The sequence below is a fragment of the Orbicella franksi genome, chromosome 2, assembly GCF_964199315.1.
Source record: "Orbicella franksi chromosome 2, jaOrbFran1.1, whole genome shotgun sequence".
NCBI lineage: Eukaryota > Metazoa > Cnidaria > Anthozoa > Scleractinia > Merulinidae > Orbicella > Orbicella franksi.
The window spans coordinates 18,656,313-18,671,838 of NC_138146.1; the positions used below are offsets into that span (position 1 = coordinate 18,656,313).

Sequence of the window (15,526 nt, forward strand, 5' to 3'; positions counted from 1 at the left end):
TGTAACACTTCGCGACAACTTACATGACGTAAATTTAATTTCATGTTAACCGCCATTATGGGTGCGAAGCTTCTATGTGCTTCGTTATTTCTGTTATTTATTGGATGAAACAACTTTGTGGCTGTATAAATCAGGGAAATTTTTGGACAAAAGAATTAAAAATACCACAAGGTAAGCTGTTTGTGAAGAAAGATATTGATTCTAGATTTTATCGATTCTAGATATTGATTCTAAAATATCGTATTTTAGCATTTTATTGTAAATAATATATTTTTAGCATTCTGATTATTTTAAGCTGAGGGCCCCAAGTTTATCAGTAACTTAAGTTACTGTCACGGGTCACCCTCATTAAATAAAGTCTTTCACTTCACTTCACAATTCGCCTTCCATCGCGTGAGGCTCTCAAACATTGGGATGCTGAGATTGCCTTGTGAAGACTTAATAAAAAGCCTCAAAATAGTTTCCAGTACTTTCCAAGACTTAGATTTTGATGGTTCATTATAACCACTCTTTATCAGTTGATGCTACAATCATGGTATCAAAAAACTGCCCAGTCATTGGTGAATTTCGTGACACAATAGATATAGGTTATGCACCTATCAATGTTAAGCCGCTGGTGAGGGGGTGGGGAGGGGGGGCGGGCAAAGGCGGGGGATTTGAACTCCGATCATCTTTTCAGTTCAAATGCCTGACCCCAGGGAAATTAACCTTGGTCAAAATAGTGCAAATTCCCTATCCCAGGGATATTAGTGTTGTTCAAAAGAATGCAAATTCTCCACCTCTATCTAGAAAAAGGTATAGGTCTGTCAAAAAAAAGACTTAAACATCAAAAAGTTGTAAATAAAAGGCTACAAAGCAACAACTTCAAAATGCAACATCTGTTTAATATAGAAATGTCACCTAATTTATATTAATTTAATTGTGATGACTGCCTAAACTTATACAACTAAACAAGACTGAAAACATGGAAATTCTTATCACGACTAGTGTCCAACACCATTGTAACATTTTAGTTACTTACATTTTAAACAGAAACGATGGAAATAAAATGTTAACCTCTATCTGTAGTACAGAAATATGAAAAAGCCCCATAAGAGGACTACAGATCTTAGATGTATTCGCTAATTCATAATAATACACTGCACATGGTAGGCTCATAAAGATTCAATGAATGTATGAAGGTGAATACAGAACACTATCCTGTAAAATGTTTCATAACTTCAATTCCTTTGAGCTTAAATTAAAAACAGTCTTACGTTATGTAGGATTTGGAAATTTGTTTCCATGCACAGCTTTCAAAATACAAATCAATGATGTGTAGCAATGGAGTTAACCTTTAACTAAGGAAAAGCTAATATCTGTAACAAAGGCCTTGTTTACAGAATGTCTACAACAATGTTCAGTTCAACACCAAACTTCTGAGCATCTCATGCACAGCCAGCAATCTGGAACATTGTTTTCTTCCAATTCTGTACAGTTTGTTTCCAGTCATTCTCTGTCATCCAAGATGGCGGATGTTGCGGATATCCAAGATGGCGTCGGTAGGGCTCAGTCTACTAACGGTTGAAGTCAAAAGTTCCAACCCCCCGGATTCGGCGAATGATCAAAAGTCCCAACCACAGGCAGACTTGTTACGTCAAAACCCCTGCCTATGCCCGGCCTCCCCCCCCCCCCCCCCCCCCAGCGGCTTAACATTGATAGGTGCATTACCATAGCGATAGAATGACCAGCTAAAAGCTCCGTTAATTTTAGCATTAACTACATTTATTTCAAAAACGGCATGATGAAACCCTTTCTTTATTATCAAATTTTGATTAGCAGGATAAGATCCAACTTGTGGCAAATATTTATGGCTCTGTCAATTCCAAGCCCGCCCAACCCCACCCCACCGCCACTTCGGGCTTTGGACAAGAATTTGACCTTTTCTTTCCATAAGGTGGCAAATGCCCCATTGTGGGGTAGCTGGTCCATACAAAATCCCCATGGTGGGCCAGTGAGAATAGTGCAAATGCCCTGTATTAAAAGCTAAAGCTCAATATTTGCCGTTCTTTCATTCTTCACTTCAGCTTATATAGCAGCATCGCTGTGTACTCATGACCGCTAATGCGAAAAAGTATCTTCTTTTAATTGGTATTAAAATCTTGTTATAGTTTGATTATGACTATTATTTATGTGTAATCAACTTTTTTTATCTAAAGTGTGTTGAAATTGATTGATTTCAAGCATGGTCAAAAGTAGTGCACACCAATCTCCGCAACTTAGACAAAGATAAACTTGCACAGACAATATACTTTTGCAGAGAAAACTCATTGAAAGAAGGCTCATCCCTGTTTGCTTTATATATTAATTAACAAATGATAAACGCCATAGCGTGAACTATTGAGTTATGGATGCACGCGGGAGGTTGCTAAGCACAAAAGAAGCGTAAGAGTCGCACGAGGCGATAGCCGAGTGCGACTCTAACTTCTTGAGTGCTTAGCAAACCTCCCAAGTGCATCCATAACTCAATAGTGCACGCTATGGCGTTTACCATTTGTTTTATAACATAACATTGAGACATTGGAACAACAGAAGTCCTTTTATTGCACTACATCACAAAAAAGTGTTCGTGTAGTCTTACATGACAAGAGAAAACAAGCACGCAAAAATTCATTCATGACAACCGACTGCACACCAGTAACTCGATAAAGTTTCATCTTCAGACAACTGTGAAGACAGTTTCGCATTTCTGGCAGAAGGACGTCGGCCATTACTTTGGAAACAATGTCTGTCAAAAGATTTGCTTTGTAAACATTAGCACACACGTCAGCAGCGTACACCCATGGGCAAATAGCAGACGCTAAATTAACCAATCAGAGTGCGCGCTTTGCTTTAGTTATGTTATAAGCTTATATATAAGGTTACATATGATTGCCATATGCATCCCTCATGTTCGCCATCACCTCTCAACTTGATTTTCTTGCACATGGAAGACCAACATGAATTTTTGGGGGTGGGAGTAGGGTACGAGCTAGTTTCCAGTGGGCTAAATGTCAGGTAAAGAATTTACAATTACGTTCTTGACATAGGGTTAATCGCTTTGATGTTTAATAAAGTAGGCTTATGTACTGATGTATAAATCTTTGGCTTTGTCTTAATTGTTGAATGCCCCACCCCCGGGCAACCTTTTGCAAGTAAATGCCCCTTGGTGGGGACTGGCAACCTGTCAAATGCCTATCCAATGTCGGAGGGGGACGGGCAGAAGAGCCCTTTTGGAATTGACAGAGCCATTAAAAAATTTATATACTTGGGGTCCAGGGCCTTAAATTTTCAAAATGAGAGGTGATCATTACGTAGCAGTGAGGTATGATCTGTGGTAAGTGCTTATCCCACAAATATTCTCATTTATCATATCTGCTAGGATCTCAATTCTGAAAATGGTTAAATACTGCAACAGTGGACAGCCTTGTGTGACTCCTCTAAACAAGGAGAAAAACTCCATAGTGAAGCTGTTATCTGCCATTTAGTGTAGAAGGTAATGACCCATTGTTGAATACTTTCCCCAAAATGAATAGCTTCAGCATCTGGTTAATGAAAGACCACTCAATCGTATTGAAAGCATTTTTAAAACATAGTAAATTATACAAAATCCCAAGAGCATCTCTATTTATTCTGATCAAGAATATCAGATAGTGAGTGAATGTTCTGACTGAGCTAACAGTCAGATTAAATAAATTTACTTTGGTCTCGGTGAATTAACTTTGGAAACACATTTTCAATTCTCTTTCCAATGACCTTCAAGGCATTTTTCTAGTCAACGTTCAATTATATAATCGGGTGCCATTTGATAGAGTGGTTTTCAATTGAGTGTCGTAAACCAAAACCAAAGTTATCACTCTAACCAATCACAGAGAACACAGACAATATAATGAACCAATCAAAACTGGAAGCAATTACATGTAGCTGACGTAAAGAACGGGAAAACACCTGCGAGGTAGTCACGATTGGTTTTGATTTTACTTCTGGTTGGATGAAAAAGAGGCACAAGTTTTTTAAGCCAATCATTCGGCGTAGTAAATGCAAAACCAATTACTTTTTGACACTCAACTGAAAACCACTTTAACAGCAATAAATTGAAACCAATCCTCTCCAGGTATTAAGGAGATACACGAAGGTCATGAGATTTGTTCAGGCATGCTTGTACCAGATTTGATGTCATGGCTTTTGTTAGCTACTGGCTTAGCAAGTGAAACTGAGTATTGAATCAAAAAACAACACATAGGCATCAAGTTGTGCTGTTGACCAAGTGGCTTTATTTCCTTTTGCTTAGCTTGTGGCGTACTTTAAAATGTTTACAGCTAAATCCCCAGTTAACCAGCCAGTAAAATTCCTGTCATTTACAAGACAATAGAAAAACTGACTTGAACCCCAAACTTAAAAAATAGTAAACTAAAATTACAAAGCTTTGTGTTAATAGTGCCACATTGGTGGGTAAATGCAGGAACATTCTGCTTTACCCAAAAATCCAAGAGCACACTTTACGGCACACAGGCTTACACACTGGATAGCAAACCCAGCCACTGCACTTCGTCCAGCATATCAAGGAACAGATAGTTTTACACACGTGTTTCCAAATACGTTTTGCATCTGAAAAAAATGAAGTAGTTCAGAGTGATAACATAACAGAAGTCAAATATATTTTAAGGTGTCTTTTTAGATAGTCTACATGGGACTGACTAAGGTTTTGTTTGTGATTTTTTTTGTAAAATTACAGGCCATAATGTCTCTAGTCTTGAAGATTTATTTGTTTAAAAAGAAAGATAGAAATAAAATAGTTGTAGAAAATCACTAATTTTTTTTATATTTTCTTCTTATCAATTATTTGATATATGTTCTTGACTTTGATTTTTGTAAGGTTTCAAGTTATGGTATTTGCTGTAAAAAAAAAAAAATCCTGATATGTTACATTTTTGCCTCAGAATTCTTGCAGCCAAATCTTCAAGCTTGGTGGCTTCACAAAAAGAATACAGCTTACAGTCAGGTAATTCACAAATATTAGATTCTGATTACTTACGTTTTGCAGGCAACTGGGCCTCATCAGCATTTTCCACTGCATCATTTGTTTGATTCATGTTCTGTGGGTTTGAATTATCCTCGGTGACTTGGTAGATTGTAAGCTTTGCGCAAAGATTCACCATCTCCCTGCTCAGTTGAGAACGGTCTGTAAGTGTACCATGAACCTTCAACTTCACTTCAGTTTGAGGAGTTATTTTCAAATCACCTTTGCCATTCAGCTGATGAAAAAAATAACAAAAAAAGCTATGACCCAAAACTTTAACAGATCCACAAAGTTATTTACACACAGAGTTAAGAAAGACACATGCTTGGTCCTTTGTGACCCATAAAATATTACACTTACCAGTTTGAGAAGTTGCAGCAAGTTAGCTGGACTGGGAATATTTTTGGTTGATTCACTCAGAAAGCAGGCCCTTGCTTCTGGGACTCGGATCATTGTCAAATTCTGCAGATTTAAAAGACAATTTGCTTGATTACAGAGCTAGACTCTTTGCCAGTTACATGTACAAGACATTTGGAGTAAAAAGAACAGCTGTGAAATAATTGTGACAGGATAACGCCACGTGGCCAGTCAAGGGAATTGATTTCATTAAAAATGTTTCACTCCAATTAGCCATGTAAACACAATCAACACTTGCTGCAGCACTACCAACTAGTTGAGAGAATTTTCGTAAAGATCAATCGAACAAGTTTTCTAAGTGACTCAAGAATAGTATACCCAAGGAAGGGGATTATTCAAGTGTGCTGATTAGTCATAGGGAAGTGTGAATGAAGCCATTGTTATTGCAAAAAAAGCTTAATGGCTCAGAACTACTCAAGAAAGTCTCAATTCTTTGACTCAAAAGAAGAATAGTGAGGCACGGTCTTTTTTGACAATAGTGACCCCCAAGGAACCTTTGCCAAAGTCTATGTTCCACAAATGAATGCACAAAATTTCTAATCCCAAAAAATTCAAGCCCCACAAAGTGCTTTACCCATCTTTCTCGCTATTGTATCTGAGCACCCGTACCTGGGACGGTTTGTCTTATTTAACATATAGTATTAATCGTATTAACAAGGGTCTGATTATCCTACATCCCGTTAATTTTTGGCCCAAATATCCCGTATCCCGAAAACTCCTAAGAGGGCCTCGTTAATGAATCGCACAGAAAAAAAACAGAAAAACTGAATTCAAACATATATTAAATTATGTTGATATTATTCAGGTAATTAGACCCTCAGATCCAACTTGAATGACAGTTGATTTGAAAAAAAAAAGTTGATTCGAATTGCAATAACGCACAGGAACATTATTAACTCTTGTTTTCATTTGATCGCAGCTTAATTTTTGATGACTGGCGTGATTGTGCTCATTCAAATCTCAGGTTCTACCAGCACAGAAGGTGACGCAGAAAGTTAACATAATAATTACCCTTTTTAAGTCGTAGATGATATCTCCAGCATCTTTGCCAGATGAGGCTTCACGAAGGTGAAAAGTCTCGGTTCCATCCCTTATGTTGGCCGAAACGTCTTCATCATAATCTTTCCCATCCTTGGAGACTTTCAGTGCGTAGCTGGGCGATGAACTCTTCAGAAGTAAAGAGAGTTTTAGAAATGTTTACGACTAGTATTAACAGAATTATTGTTTTGTATCCATTTTTAAGGACTGATTGACCGGGTTGGCATTTTCTACCGATTTTTGGAACAGCTCGGAAATAATTGGTACCCCGTGTTCACTTAACCATGCTTGGACCATGCAGACAGGTGAATTGTTACGGTGTTCTCGTTCCCAGCGTACCAAATCACACTCTGGTTCCAAACAATTCTCAAAGCACCAGTTTGAACCAAAAATTGTTACTTACTTTTTGAGAAGTTCCTGCCCTGGAAGCAAAAGTCATCGAGGCGACTACAAAAAGAAGCAACATCTGCAACATCAAGCGAGCCATAGTTGTCCGGCCGTCTTCTGTTTAATACACCAACACCAAGTTTAGAGAATCACAACTAAGTCACTCTTCGACACACTGACAAAGTGTAGAAGGAAGCAACCAGCTTTAAACAAGTCTGCCTATTCACTGCCTATTGTTCAGAAAAAACCTGAAATGTCCCGCACGAGTTATTTATAACTCTGTTTCCGTTGTCTTGAACGTTCAAGCTACATGAAGTTTTGCGCATTGGCCACCAACGTGGTCTATTCGTGTAAATATAGATTTTCCAACTAACCTCTGTTCTTGCTAAATTTGAAATAAAAAAAGATTGAACAGTTTTAAAAAGATCGATGAAATCAGCTGAGATCGCCACAAACTCTAGAAAATCCAAAAAAAGAAACACGAAATTTAAATTCACGCCAACATTCCGGCACCGAAAAAAGAAATCGCGAAAGCTGGAATCCGCTCACATGTGAAGACATATGATAATCTTTAGGGCACACACTAAAGACTGGTCCGGAAGTCTGTGTTAGTTGAAAGAGCTGTCAGTATAAGTGGTTATCATACGTAAAAAGTCTAAGGATACTCTTGAAAAATTCCTGTTTAGGAACCTGATATCCTGCCCCTAACAGTTCTAGCAACTCGTTCTTTTTTACATCCGAAGGAATAAATCGAAATGCGATGAAGGTACTCAGTTGTTTCCATTGAGTTCTGACCCATTCCTTTCATAACTGTTAGTCAATAAAACTGCTCCATTGTCAGGGGACTTGTCACGGCAAATAAACACGGTTATGGTAATATAGTAACGCTGAATTGCGTAAATAAAGAAAGAAAAACTTTTCTATATTTATCGATCTTGTTAGCCTTACATTACCTAGTAGTAACTATACGCAGTGACCATGCGCCGGACAGCCGGTAACGGGACTGATAAATGCCCAGCCGTCAGAAATTTTTTCAGATTTGGATGGAAAGTCTTATTCAACCCTTCGACAGGGATGGAAATAACCGCCGGTCATCGGACAATGGGACGGGCCTAATTGTGGATTTTTGACTGGTAAAAGCCTTCGTCTCACCTGTCTTGATAGCTTATGATGACCGGTCACATTCAATCATATTGAAATAAACTAAAGTTTCCGTGCTGACGTTTTATTGTTAGCATATTTGAGGAACTTTGATCTAAAATGCACAAAATGATATACTGTAAACAAGAACTCCAGGAACTCGTTCGTTGACAATTCGCGTCTTGAAATGTTCCGGTCTCAAGTTAAAAATATGTCCCCTTAACTTTGCCTGGGTGCAAATATGTTCCAGAATTTTAGCATATTTAGATCTGCTTCATCTGGCAATGTTTACGACGGAAAGAGTTTTTTAAATTTTTAAACCTCCTAAAAGAGTATCCTACGTTTATTTAGGAATGCGAAGAGATTCAAAAACTATTTTGGTCTTGTGTTCGTAGTGGACGAATCTTGCTCGCTTGGGCATAATAAGTCATTAAAAATCGCATGCCTTCTTTCGGTTCTATAATAGACTCACGGGTGCAAAATGGAGTTTATATATTCTCGGCAGTCAGTGAACTGACCAAAAGTCCTACTCAAACCGTCCTAGTTGGAATCGCTAAACATGCATTTCAGAACAAAAATGGAAAATTTTGAAGGGATTTTTAAAATGGCGTTTCTAAATAAACATTGAGTTCTCTGAGGAAGTTTGATTTGAATAAGTCTTCCCGTCGATATTTTGTTATATTTTTTGAGTGTTGAGAACATGGAGATGGTACATGACGCTCAAGCTCGAGAAATTCGTCAACCAGTACTGTAGATACTTCGCAGGGGCACCTAACGTATCGTTTCCCTTGTTCTTTTCAGATTGATAAATATGTATGTCGTTTTGGGTACCGAAAAAGAGATCAGCGATGATTTTCAGAAAGGCAATAAGACCTAAGGTTTTTGAGAAACGGACAAAAGAATCCGTAATAAATTCGCATTTGAGAGAAAACTGTTGTTGGTGCCCCTGTAAACTGGTACGGTCTCAAATCAGCACGGTTCGACAGAACCACTTGTTTGCCCTTGAAAGCTTTCCATGTTTCTTTAGAAACGCGTAGCGAATCTAAAAACCGTTTTGGTTTCGCAGTGTACGAATTGCCCGAGTTTAAGCGTAACAGAAAATTGTTGGCCTTTCAATCGATTTCATTGTTGAAACTCCCGGCCGGCAGGTAGCGTCAGAGAATTGTGAGAAAAAGGTCAGACTGAAGGTTCGTCTATTTTTCTATCGAGAATGGCTCTTCAAAATTAATATAGAATGCTCTCTTGTAGAAACTTTTCTGCTGAAATTCTTACACAATTTCTTAAAAAATTATCCCGAGGTAAGCGCGGTGAAAATCTAGTTCATGTACACGTGTCAATCTACGACCAGTTGGTCAACTGATCCTCGAAACCCTTCACTTTTCCCGTCTTTTATCTAGCGTGTTTCCCGCACAAACAAAAACTGCGAAATTAATGGTTCGCGAAAAAAAAAACGTAGCGAAATTTACCAACGCGAAATTTAATATTCACCATAATAAATTTTAAAAATCAAACAATTGCATGAATAAGTGTTATTTCGTTTCCACAGTTTGCTAGCCATCTCAGTTTCTTCATCGAGTACTTTCATAACGTCTGCTTAATTTAAAAAAAAAATCACATTTTCTTGTGTGGGTCAAATCTGATTTCAGCATATCGCTATTGTGGAAAAAGAACAGAGAAAGTTTGTCAGTTGAGAAATTCCTTCGAACAGTATGATTTATTACCTTGTAAAGTTTATGGAAACAACCTGCTTTCGCGACATTTAATGCTCCTTTTTCATTTTGTCTCCTTGAAATCGCGAAATTAAAATCTCCCGAAATATTGCATGGCAAAAATCGCGAAATTAAGTTCGAATAAACTACATTGCTCGTAAATTATTCAACGACAACGTATCAATGCAAGTTTGCATAATTAAACCAAACATGAGGAGTGAAGAGATTTGTGAAAGACTGAATACGAGAACATTCGATTGGAGGATGCCTTGATTTTTAATAGTAGATTTTTCCTGTTTTTAGTTCATATTAGGTTTCCCAATTTCTCAGGGTTGGTCTCGGAAGACAGGCCGGTCTCCCTCGCTCGTTCCTTTTCCTGTCTCCAGCAAGGTTGCCACTTGTTTCCTTGGCAAACTGACTTTTCTTAACAGAGTCTTGTTCTATTTGTTTATTTTAAAACATTATTTTCGTATAACACTTATTTTAAAACAAAAAGAAAAAGAACAGCAGTTTTTGCACACCGCGTGAGTCATCCTGCGCCGGCTGATGTAAGCTCACTAATCACAACACAAGCCGGCATGGGTGCTAGGAGGTACCAGCTGCCAGAACTCAAATTTATACAATATAGTGTCGTCCTCAAAACTGACACATGAAAGCTATTAAACCACAGAAAATCGGAGTGGAACTAACCCCAAGCAAACTGGAACGTCTCACTCCTCTTAGGCCAGCCGTACTGCTATAAATTAACGATAAGAATTACTTATGAGCTCGACATTTCTATGTGGTGATAGTAACTATCTCTTCATAGAAATCGAGAGCAAATAATTTAATTGTTTAAGAAGCATTCTGACTGAGATTTCTTTCAAATAACGATTTCTAATCATGTTGAAGCGATATGATCTCCGCAGAAGATTTCTCTTCGGGTACCTTCGGGGGTCCTCTTCGCTCTAAAGCTTTAGAAACTCTATTGTGTAAACATCACTGAAGTGTCAAAGTGGCAACTGGGTACACTTCAGCCGCCATTTTGAAAAGGAGTGCTCAAAGCGAGAAATGTAACACATTTCTTCCCTAAATAGTTCACTCTGATGATAGGAAAGTTTCTTCTTTTTATGGGAAAGAAATATTTGCTGCTATATCTATAATTGAGAACAAAATGTCGGGGCCAAACGCGAAAACTGGAATGCGAGTGGAGGTTGTTGGTAAAGGACTGGTGGGAACTGTGGCCTATGTTGGGGCGACCATGTTTGCATCTGGCAAGTGGATCGGAGTTATTTTGGATGAACCGAAGGGAAAAAATGACGGAACAGGTATGTGATATAACGAAATTGTTTTACATAATTTCAATAAGCAGGAAATCGAACATGCCTCAGTTAAAAATTGACTTAAATCTAGTCAATAAATTTATGACCTTTATACAATCAGATCTTGCTACGATAGCCAACGATCAAAATTCAGTCAATTTAAGGGTAAGTGATTTATGAAAATTACCAGTTGATCGGCTCATTATGGTCAATGTCTTTAGAGATACATTTAAGAAAGTTGAAGTGAAGGCAATGAAAGTCGGGAATGAAGAAGTTTTTAAGCGAGGAATGAATGTTTGATTTAATTTTTTTTTTTTTTCGATTGTTGTTACATGATTATTTATGTAGATTAGCTACATGGTGATCTGTCTTGCATGGAGTGTTCCACTCTTTCACAGATTATCCTTATGGCTTTGCCTGTTTGTGTATGCCTTTAGACTTAGATTTAATTGCCATTAAAGTGTAATAAATAAATAAATAAATAAATAAACAAATAAATAGATAAATAAATAAAGAAAGAAAGTACTGTAGACCTATGCATGGCTGTGTGGATGGGAAATTTGAAGGTTTTTTGAACGTAGCTGCGAGATTCGTGTGATTCACTTAAAATGTTGGGTATTTTGTAACATATTATCGGACAAAACCTATGACAACTGAGAAAAAGATTCTGAAGTGAACGTGTTGGGGTGGGGATAACTTTTATACCAATGTGAGTTCATCCTGATTGCCTCTGTATAATTTGTTTACATGATACCTCCCCAAACCACTCCTCCCCCCTGAAAAAATAAACTTGTCAAGCCAACTCTACTCAGGGGGTGGCAAAGGATTTTTGTGTGACATGTAATTACCCCAAATTGGCAACGTGACATGTGATTGAGACCATATCAGCTGCATGACGTGGGACAGGACATAATAACAGATGAAGAAGCTAGTCATAAAAGGGGATAAGTGACGATTTTGGTTGCTTTTCTTTTTTTTTGCTCCAAATTAGCTGAATTTTTGCATGTGGTCTTCAATGTAATAGAAAAACGTGGTTCTGTATTTTTGTCGCTGGTTTTTGCTTTGTTTTCGAGTTAAAACGTAGGCAAAAAACTTGGCTTTTCATAGCCATGTCTTTAGGAGTTTATTTGTTGAACAGGAAACAGGCAGACTGTTTATAGTGTATGAAGTCAAAACCAAATCCCACAGCATATAGAGCGGAAATCTGGGAACAGATTGTTTACATCGGCTATTGTAACGTGAACACAACACGTGAATCGATCGAGTGTCAAACGAAATGCCATCAAGCAAAAAAGAGATGTGCCACATTAGAGCTCTGTCAACTAATATCTTAAGCATTGTTTTAAAGTACTTTGTATGCCTGCCTGGTGGTTGAGAGGCATCATAAAGCCTCGATAAACCCGTAAGTCATCAGCACGTTTTAAAGAATCAAAACGTGTTTTGAAACTTCGAAGGCAGCTGATATACTGTAATTGTGTTATCGGCGTTCGAAGTCAGATCGAGCCAGGTAGCAAAGTCCAAGAGCAGTTCTTGCCCAAGAAAAATACCCTCTGGTGAGTTGTGGCCCATTTGCCAAGCGTTGCTAGCGTCAAAGTTTGGAAAGCGAGAACTGGTTTTAGACTTATAAAATTTGTCTTGTATCGACCGCCATGTTTATTTCAAATCGACATGATTTGTAGTGTTTTGAGCTTCTGGGATCAGCGGACATGCAGATGTATGGAGACCCATACATTGCGCAGAAGGGTTAATCTGTTAATCTGTCAGCCCTATTTATAGAGCGTTTTCACGTGGAGTCATCAAATTCTTAAATCCAAAACTAAACAGCCACCAAAGTTGTTATCCTCATCAGGCATAAGAGGTACCAGCGCATTTTGAACTTGCAAGTTTAATGACGGTGCGTGACATAAAGCTACGATTGCGTTTGTCGAAAACTATGTTTTATCTCGTGATTTTTTTAGCCATTTAAGACGTTGCTGTATTTGGAAAAGTGCTCATTGAAATGTTTATTTGTTTTATTTTATTTTTATTTACACATTTTTTGACCTGAAATCAACATTTTTGAGCTTACACGTTGCGTGAAATTACCATTTTCAGGAGCCCATCATAGGCTCCTACCATTTTGCTGTTTTCTAAGTGAAACCAACATCCTTGCCGTAACGCGTTAGCGTCAAATCAACATTTTAACCTATTTAGACTTGAAATCAACATCATCGAGCTTATGCGCTGCGTGAAATTACCATTTTGCTGTTTTCTAAGTGAAATTAACATCCTCGCCGTCAAGCGTTAACGTGAAATCAACATTTTAACCTATTTAGACCTAGAATCAACATCATTGAGCTTATGCACTGCGTGAAATTGACATTTTGCTGGTTTCTAAGTGAAACCAACATCCTTGCCGTCACGCGTTAACGTGAAATCAACATTTTGACCTATTTAGACCTGAAATCAACATCATTGAGCTTATGCGCTGCGTGAAATTACCATTTTGCTGTTTTCTAAGTGAAATTGACATCCTTGCCGTCAAGCGTTAATGTGAAATCAACATTTTAACCTATTTAGACCTGAAATCAACATCATTGAGCTTATGCGCTGCTTGAAATTACCATTTTGCTGGTTTGTAAGTGAAACCAACATCCTTGCCGTCACCTGTTAACATGAAATCAACATTTTAACCTATTTAGACCTGAAATCAACATCATTGAGCTTATGCGCTGCGTGAAATTACCATTTTGCTGGTTTCTAAGTGAAACCAACATCCTTGCCGTCACGCTTTAACGTGAAATCAACATTTTAACTTATTTAGACCTGAAGTCAACATCATTGAGCTTATGCGCTGCATGAAATTGACATTTTGCTGGTTTGTAAGTGAAACCAACATCCTTGCCGTGACCTGTGAACGTGAAATCAACATTTTAACCTATTTAGACCTGAAATCAACATCATTGAGCTTATGCGTTGCGTGAAATTGACATTTTGCTGGTTTCTAAGTGAAATCAACCTCCTTGCCATCACATGTTAACATAAAATCAACATTTAAACCTTGTTTGACCTAAAATCAACATTTTTGAGCTTATACGTTGCATGAAATTGACATTTTGCTGCTTTCTAAGTGAAATCAAAGTCCTTGCAGACGCGGCAGGCCGATCCTTTGTTATGATAAACCGAGGCGAGACTTCGACTTATAACAAAGGCTTGGCTTGGCTATTATAACAAAGGATCGGCTCTGTTTATCATAACAAAGGCCAGGCTTCATTTATTTGAAGACCTCGGCGGGAAAAAGGCGCTAGGTATTTTAATTAAAAGTGAACTTTGTCGAAAACGCTCCAAATTTCGCATGCAGTTTTGTTTAGGTATGTTTAACAATGTCCCGTAGTTTTTCCACTAAGCTTCGCTTCGTTTTCGAGATATTGCGTACGCAGAAAAACCACTTGGTTTTCCTAGCGGCGTCTTTATAAACGAAGCAAAAACCAGCAACAAAAATACAGGACCACGTTTTTCTATTACATTGAAGACCACATGCAAGAATTCAAGCCCTTTCGCGAAATCGTCACTTAGCATGGTTTTGCACTCACCCCTTCAATTAATACATGCTTTGGACCCTTCAGAGGGTTGTGACTTTTTACATAGTAGACAATGCAGAAAAGATGATATACAGAGCAAGTGCTGTAATTCTTGGTGCACAAAATATCATAATTATCTGAAAGATTTTGAAAAAAATATGTTTTCTGTTTAATAGTTGCTCCCAGGCTGTTGAAAAAAATTCCTGTGAACTGAACATTTGCACAATCCTCCAAACATTTTTTAGTCTCCAGACCTTTACAGGTGCAATTATTGTTGTATAATGCTATTTAAATCATTTTAGTTCAGGGTAAAGAATATTTCAAGTGTGCCGAGAACCATGGAATCTTTGTGCGTCAGTCTCAAATAACAGTGCTTGAAGAAGCACCAACATCACCTTTACCATCCAGGGGTTCAGTAACACGCAGTAGTCTTGGTGGAGGCACCTCCATTCCACTCCCAGCATCAATAAAAAAAAGAGAAAAGGTACGAGTTCCTGTTCATATATTATTCCTTCTGTACTTTTGTAGTTTTCCTGGTCCTCTTCCTTTCCTGTTTCCATGGATACATCAAGGAAGATGATTATTGCCTTGACTGAAACTGTTGTTTATAGAGGAGGGTCAAGTTTTTCTTATACATGTAGTTATATAGCTATAGATTTATTGAATTTGTGTCTGGCTCAATTCGTCGTATTCTGCACGGTGTATTAGTCTCTTGCTAAACACATCTCCTGTCAAGAGAGGTACAGCAAGGATGTCCCAAGTGATATAAGGATCATGTTCCCTTAAGGCTACGTCCCACCTTCGCAGACCTGTATCCTTTGGAAAAAATTTGTACATGTGCCAGTCTCAATAAAACCACAACAAACTATATATCTATGTAGTTTACAATAAAAGTACAATTTAAGCGAGTTTTTCTTTTAGGATTATTGGCTGCTG

The 15,526-nt window shown here is 37.9% G+C and overlaps 2 protein-coding genes and 1 long non-coding RNA gene across 3 annotated transcripts in view; 2 read left to right on the top strand and 1 right to left on the bottom strand.

Moving 5' to 3' along the window:
• Nucleotides 1-17: 17 nt before the first annotated feature.
• LOC145478434 (uncharacterized) lies at nucleotides 18-5,040 on the top strand. The gene is made up of 3 exons (XR_014048260.1): nucleotides 18-171; nucleotides 3,401-3,514; nucleotides 4,959-5,040. It is a non-coding gene; the product is annotated as an uncharacterized LOC145478434 (long non-coding RNA).
• On the bottom strand, nucleotides 3,513-9,685 carry LOC145478426 (uncharacterized). Its single transcript, XM_081456454.1, has 5 exons — nucleotides 6,897-9,685; nucleotides 6,467-6,622; nucleotides 5,399-5,500; nucleotides 5,054-5,273; nucleotides 3,513-4,626 (listed from the first exon to the last, which is right to left on the bottom strand). Exons 1-5 carry the CDS (start codon nucleotides 6,978-6,980, stop codon nucleotides 4,493-4,495), a joined length of 696 nt encoding a protein of 231 aa, XP_081312580.1. The 5' UTR covers nucleotides 6,981-9,685; the 3' UTR covers nucleotides 3,513-4,492.
• Nucleotides 9,686-10,719: 1,034 nt separating this feature from the next.
• LOC145478395 (dynactin subunit 1-like) overlaps nucleotides 10,720-15,526 on the top strand; it is a 34,758-nt gene continuing 29,951 nt past the window's right edge. Inside the window, exons 1-2 of the mRNA XM_081456411.1 lie at nucleotides 10,720-11,036; nucleotides 14,893-15,074. Of these exons, the coding sequence (XP_081312537.1) occupies nucleotides 10,883-11,036; nucleotides 14,893-15,074 (336 nt within the window). The 5' untranslated portion in view covers nucleotides 10,720-10,882. The remainder of the gene's footprint in view (nucleotides 11,037-14,892; nucleotides 15,075-15,526) is intronic.

Coding starts and splice junctions, on each gene's coding strand:
- LOC145478426 (XM_081456454.1), bottom strand. CDS start 6,980: ATGGCTCGCTTGATGTTGCAGATGTTGCTTCTTTTTGTAGTCGCCTCG. Junction 5,274..5,398: donor TGCTGCAACTTCTCAAACTG/GTAAGTGTAATA, acceptor TTTTTTCATCAG/CTGAATGGCAAAGGTGATTT. Junction 4,627..5,053: donor GGCCCAGTTGCCTGCAAAAC/GTAAGTAATCAG, acceptor CATTTTTTTCAG/ATGCAAAACGTATTTGGAAA.